The sequence below is a fragment of the Cupressus sempervirens genome, chromosome 3 (assembly GCF_028749045.1).
Source record: "Cupressus sempervirens isolate cs-2001-9-10 chromosome 3, ASM2874904v1, whole genome shotgun sequence".
NCBI lineage: Eukaryota > Viridiplantae > Streptophyta > Pinopsida > Cupressales > Cupressaceae > Cupressus > Cupressus sempervirens.
Genome location: NC_143120.1, coordinates 283,925,267 through 283,932,193, shown reverse-complemented (window position 1 = coordinate 283,932,193; position 6,927 = coordinate 283,925,267). Strand labels below are relative to the sequence as shown.

At 33.1% G+C, this 6,927-nt stretch overlaps 1 protein-coding gene across 1 annotated transcript; it reads right to left on the bottom strand.

Annotated features, from left to right (window-relative positions):
- Positions 1-505: 505 nt before the first annotated feature.
- Positions 506-2,199, bottom strand: LOC149566060 (peroxidase 12-like). Its single transcript, XM_089817341.1, has 4 exons — positions 1,877-2,199; positions 1,589-1,774; positions 1,279-1,447; positions 506-1,180 (listed from the first exon to the last, which is right to left on the bottom strand). Exons 1-4 carry the CDS (start codon positions 2,111-2,113, stop codon positions 714-716), a joined length of 1,059 nt encoding a protein of 352 aa, XP_089673467.1. The 5' UTR covers positions 2,114-2,199; the 3' UTR covers positions 506-713.
- Between the last annotated feature and the right edge of the window lie 4,728 nt (positions 2,200-6,927).

Sequence of the window (6,927 nt, the reverse complement as noted above, 5' to 3'; positions counted from 1 at the left end):
TGGCATAACCATGCTTCCCATTGTTGTTTCCATTACTAATCATGATGAGAGTATTATGGACGGTAAAAAAAAATTGGGTTTGGTTCCATTACAAGGTCCTTCTGCAAGAACTTGTCCCCATGCTAGAGGTATAACAGAAAATTCTCAGATCATATTTGATGTTATGGATATGTACAAGGAAATCACCGAGAAGAATTCTTCAAAAACCTTTAGTAGTTGTTTGAATTATAAATCCATATTTTTGGCAGTTTTCCTTCTATTTAATCATTGTTTTGTTGTTAAACTTAGTTTATTTTTTCTTTGCCGATAATAGTTTCCTAACATAAAGAGTTTCAAGATTCCTTTAAAACCTATTTGACTTTAATTGAAAACTTAGATTTAAGATAGTTATAAATAACCTTTAATGAAGACACTTATATCATAACACAGTTCATAACTTAGATTTAAGATAAATAACTTTAATGAAGATATTTATATCATAGAGTTCATAGTGTAAACAACTAGATGAAAAAACAAAGCATTTAAAATTATGGTAAATGAGTGAACACATGACTACTCGAATGATATGGATTACATGTCATTCTATCTTTCATATAAGTCTTTGTGGGACTGGCAATTATGCTCAGCACTCTATCTTAATGATGAACCCCAAGTAAAGATACCCTATGAGCTGAAATTATTCGAAGAAGGAAAGGTTGCTTCTTTGCAAAGACTTATGTGAACGAAGAAGACGATGAAACTTGTGGATTCAGGATAGAGAAGACTGAAGAAGTTGGGTTGGCAACCTCACAATTCTCACGGATCCCTCCTTGGCTTCCGGTGAGCACATCTAGCTGACCCATCTTCAACATGCTCAGAATAAACTGTTCAAAGAAGGACGTTTGATTCACTGCAAAATTAATTACAACGTCCCGGGTTCGACTGTCTGAGTAGAGACTCTGGTCAGACGTGAAAAGCGTCTGTCGACTGACAAGGTCGACGTAGTATTTGTTGTCGAACACATTCGGGCTGCGAAGGTCCAAATTGGTGGTGTTAACAGTTGTGTTTGTTGGACAAGTGAGGTAAAGTTGATTTGCAAATGTCTGGTCAAGAGTTGGATCTTGTTGCTTCTCTCCCGTAGTGGTGTTGTGCAGTCTGTTGTCGAACGACGAACAATTCGCTCTTCCGATTGTGTGCCCACCTGAAATTACAAAATCAAATGTTGTAAGAAAATAAAATCCCTGGATCATACCTAATAATAATATCAATATCAATAGGAACAAATATATAAATGTTTACCTGAAAGAGCCACCAGATCTGTGAATGTAAAGTTTTTGAGAGACAAGACACTCATAAGACCAGTTACGTTCGAACTGGGCGCAGGTAAATTCGCAAGAACAGTTGTTAAATTTGCGGAGCTAAGGCTGTCTCTCCTTCCTAGCGGTAATGGATAGAATGGTCCACCAGCCTTCAAAACACATTCAAATTAGATCACTCTTAAACATCACATTAAGGAAGAAAGGTTAATTTTGACTATTGAACACTTTCAATCTATGATATTTAAGCTGTCTATTAACGTCAATGTGATTGGGATCAAGATATTTCAGACCTTGTTGACGGAATCACGAGCAGCCAAAGCCAAGATGTCTGCACAAGAGACAATTCCACTGCATGCTGCTTCTACTCTCGCTTTTATGTCGTTAATAATTGTGAAGGCCATCGCTCGCAACGATAAATTTGGCGGAGTCACCCTCTCATTTGATGTCCCGTTCAGCAGCACTGAGCCGTCGCATCCCTTCAGACCCCAAAAAAATCTATTAACACAACTAAATATCTAAAAACTATAATTTTAGTAGAAAAATGAATGACTTAAACATCACACAAAATAATAGTATACCTGCACGAAGCAGTCGTGGAAATGCAGCCTGAGCAAGCCAGCCGCCTGCGTAATATCTTGATTGAGATAGAACTCAATACGTTCTCTCACAATGAACTCCACCGCGGCACAACTGGTGTTGTAAAAAGTCCAGGAAAGGCCATCCACTGGAGTTGGGAGGCTTAAATCCCTTACAGAGAATGCGCCCACCATATAAACGAAACTTAGAATGAAAAAGGATATGCTGCCCTTTCCCATTGTATTTTTGCACTAATTCAGCATATATATCCAGAAAACTGCAGATTACACTCTCCGATAGCCCTCTATTTATAATGCGCGGAAGGCTGACTCGATGACTCTTTCAGCAGTAGAAGAGGTATGCCACCCACAAATTTCCTCAACTCTTTATTTTTTGGGGCCCAACTATTCATAACACCTAGTACACAACGTTTTTCAATGCCTGTCTTTTCAGTGGTCTACTTTTGAGCTTTAAATTAATTGAATGCACTTCGTGCTCGAGTTTTACCACATAAATTAATGCAGATACCTCGATTTCATTAATGTGGTCCAGATTTCGGGGGAGGCTGCTTTACATATTGAATTGGCTAATCATTACAAGGGAATGATATAGAAATGAAAGGTCACAGAAAAACTGTAATTGAATATCAATTACAGAGACGTGCACGTTCGGGGCGGAGATTTCGTAATTACAATTTGTAGAAAAGTTGAACATGCCTCTACATTTAGTGCCTTTTATATGAAAGGTGAAGGCAGGCGTGGAAAGAAAAGCACTAGAAAGTCGAATGGCAAAAGTGTTTTCTGGGAAGATGCCACCTACAGCCGGACTGGTTATGTTCCAAGACGGCTTTGACTCGTGTAATGTTTTACCAACTAGTATTATAAGTTACTTTCACAGGCCTTCGGTATACGCATTGCCAATGCTCGTTTAACAAGTTTACTTGCATGAATTCACTCCACTTATCATTTGATTCATTTTAATCCGATGTCTCCCAAGATTCATCATTTGATTCATGCATTTATCATTTTAAGATATGTATTTGTACATTAAATAAAATAGAGCGAGTCTAGTGGTGTTTTGGTCTGTTAGTGAGATTAGAGAGGTTTAGATAAGGGTCTTAAAGGTTCGAGTTGTTGTATAAGATAGATAAAAAAGATTTTGTGAATGATTCCCATAAAAGAAATATTAAAGTAGATATGTGATATTATGTTGATTTTTTAAAGTTAAAGATTTAAAAAAAAATGTTTTATAACGTTTTTTGATTTTTTTAAATATAATTATTTTAGAGTTTTTAGAACTTTTTATTAAGAATATTTATATAAGATAATAGTAGATGGTTAAAAGATCAATTTGGTAGAGGATTAAAATTATTATTTATTAGTTCAAGATGACTCTAATTGCAAATGCATATTTGGGAAAGAGGGCAAATTATTATAAGTAAACAAACATCAACAAAACCAAGATCAAGCAAGGGCTTTTTCCAAGGCTTGGTAATTGCTATGGTGTGCTAAATTCATAGTCTTCTCTTCCTTCAATGAATTTGGGAAGGAAGGAAAATTATTATTGGCAAACAAATATCGAAAAAACCAAGATTGGGCAATGATTTTTCCCAAGACTTGGTAATCTCTATGTTGTGCTAAATTTGGACTCTGTTCCATCAAAGGAATTCACCGAATCTCATGGAAAAACTACCATATAAAATGTAATCAACAAAAATACTTTCAATCCATCATATTGAGCTAGTTATTTTGTAATTCAAAATTGACCTATGCTTTGAAGGTTCCCTCCCATAGAAACAAAAAACACTAGTCAAAGCGGTGGAATAATGGCTTTACATTTTCTAGTAGAGCTAATAGAAGGAAGTGGGGACAAACCTAGAGTTGAATGTAATAAGGAATTATTACCAGAGAAAGAAAATGATGGACGAGAAGTAGTAAGAGGTTATAGGGAGAAGAAAACCCTTAAAGAAAGGTCTACATTTGAAGCTATTGGTGAAAGAAGCAACATGGTCTTAATAGTTTATGGTTAAGTCCTATTACACATAAGACACTAATCTTTGCATTAGGTGATAGTAAAATTCCACTGGGAAGAATTTCAACTACGTAACCCCATCCTTCAAAAAGAACTCTAATACCTATAGAATCTCTCTGCAAACTTCTATTTAGATATGCTTGGTCTAAAAAAGTCTACATCCAAAGTATAAGCATGAGAATAAACAAGTCATAGAAGAGGCCTTTAAAGCCCCTAATAATCCTAAGCAATATCAAAGAAACCTAGATGCACTTTTGAGTCCATTGAGTAATACAAAGAAAGGAAGGATCCTTTAATTAGGTAACGAGGAGGTAAAAATGACGATTATTAAAAATGTTTACATTGAAGGACTAAGGGGATATCGAAAAGTTCATGGTTTGTATGCTAAATGGTGCAGATTTAGATCCTGCATGACTCACATTTCTAATGGCTTAAGGAATTGTTTAGGGACCAAGTAAGTATTATTACTATATATGAAGATTTTTGTTCATTGACTATCTTTGGAAAATCAATTCATACATGTAACGCCCCACTTGGGAAGCCAAAAGAAATAAACCTAATCTATTACAAAGTTTACTGAACTATTTAAAAAAAAAGTTTAAACAACATCAAAGTAACAATAATGCAGAAGCAATATAGACATACACATCAAATACACATAAGCAATTACAAATACAATTTCAATTCCTCAAGGGTTCCTTTATGTTGAGTCACATTTAAGAAGTTTGTATTAATTAGTTTAAGTCTCAATTACAATGTCCATAATCATAAAATGAATAAACAAATACATAGTCATATAAGCAAATGTATAAGTAAACTAATAATATGAAAGTACATATGATGATTACCATTCATTGCACATATCACAAGGTATGTGAAAATAGATACAAGTACATTAATATATGATACAATATCATGTAGGATCTCAAAAAAAATGATACATAGATACATCAAATGAATAGAAGTCTTCAAGATAAGAGGAAGAATCATAATGGTACCACTGTATCAATGAGCATCCAACAACTAGCAATGTAAGGGGGACCTAAATGGTAAGAAGACACTACCTCCTGATCACATGGTCACCTAATTAGGCTCCCACTCCCACCATGTAGGAGAGATAATATATGATCCACACACAGATAATCAAATCATAAAACATCCTAGGCAAGGAATCCGAATAGCCAAATCTACCTCAAGGGTACACAAAGTGCCAAAGAATAAAGATAATTGAGTTGAAATAACACTCATCTAGTACTAACATCTCATACCAAGTCAACATCTAGATACCAAACATAAATCAAGTATCAAAACCCAAAAAGGTACTACCACCTCCAAACCAATGCAAAGTGTCACAAGCCCAATAACCAATAGATAAAAACTGTCATCAATAAAAGTAAACCACTAATCACTAACTCCAACAATAAAAACACCATGAATGAATAACTAATAATTCATTAATAAAAGTCAACTGTCAACAATAAATGACATCTAATCAATAAGTAACAACTCACAATAAATACACCATCAAAAGTAATATCAATAAGTACACCACTAGAGGAAAATATAAAAAAACCATGAAAGAGACTCATGCTACATACTATGGAGTGTCATCACATGAGCCAACTCTAAGGTTACCCTAGCAATCTCTCAAGACCCTAGACCGCTAGTGACTCTATGCAGAACCAAAATACCCTCTCATGATGATGAGGAAGCTAGTCATACCTCTCACTAGGTATCATCTTATTCCCATCCTTAGCCTATACAAGCACTCAAGGCATGGGTGAGGCAAACATTTCTAACTTATCTTTTTAGTGTATGTCAAGGAAAATGGCTAGGCATGATATTTTAATTACTATATTATAAATTGTTACACAACTTACAATGAGTTACTCTGGTAGCCACTTTGGGCCTCAACCCTCATTGCAAGACACTCCCATATACATTCACTTAGACTACCTTCCAAAAAATTGCAAATCACAATAGTATCCCATACCACAAGATTAATATTGGTCAAATTCGATTCCTTAATAGGCAACCCAAAAATAACATTGGTTCTCAAAACCCAAGTTCTCATAAATGCTCAATAGCATAAAGCTCATAAACTATAACTCTCAATTGAAATCATCAAGTTTATCATGACATCCAAACAAATAATCATAAAAGAAATATCAAAAAATGCCTCTAGTTCACATCCTAACTTGGCCAACTAAACAACCCACAAAAAAAAACCATTATGAAAATAAACATCACAAGACTATAAATAGAATATTAGAAAACACATAGATTTTAGCCACATGATTTAATTCCATCAATTTCTCTTATTTAGTTTGGGTCATAAGGATGTGTTTAGAAATAAGGTAAGAATATACATGTTAATATAACTTGTAATGCTAATATGAAGTAAACGAAAAGTAAATATTAATTTAACTTCTATTTAAGTCCAATATTAACATTTACTTTTCGTTTACTTCATAATACAACTAGAGATTAAATTATAAATTAAATTAAATTATTTATAATTTCTCTCATAAAGTCAAATAGTTATTAACTAGATGATCACAAAGTAAACTATACCACAACTTCTCTTTTAAAATATAATAAAATTATAAATATTTATTTATTAACTTTCCTCTTGCATTAATAATTATAAAACCATTTATATGGAACTAAGAGTTTAAATAGACTTAAAGAATCACTAATACTAATATTCACTTTATAACTAAATCAGTAGTATTAATTTAATTTTTGAATTTAATTTATTATTATTATTCTAAATTTTTTTTTTCAATTTATAGTTTTAACTTCGAAAATTAATAATTAATCATTAAAAAAATGATTTTTAAAAATTTATTCTTAGAAATAAATAAATTTCTAAAAATTAAATTATATTTTTATAAAATAAAAATACACATGCAATTAGTATTTTCAAATGTCTTTGATCACTCAAATCATGCAACCATACTGTACTTAGTTTTCTATTTTTAGCATAAATATTTTCACATGCATGTATGCGTTTAGTTAC

What these genes read in the sequence shown, in the direction of transcription:
- LOC149566060 (XM_089817341.1), bottom strand. Translation starts at nt 2,113, where the DNA reads ATGGGAAAGGGCAGCATATCCTTTTTCATTCTAAGTTTCGTTTATATG. An exon ending in TCCACGACTGCTTCGTGCAG is followed by an intron (nt 1,775 to 1,876) that starts GTATACTATTAT and finishes TGGGGTCTGAAG; the next exon opens with GGATGCGACGGCTCAGTGCT. An exon ending in CTCGTGATTCCGTCAACAAG is followed by an intron (nt 1,448 to 1,588) that starts GTCTGAAATATC and finishes TGTGTTTTGAAG; the next exon opens with GCTGGTGGACCATTCTATCC.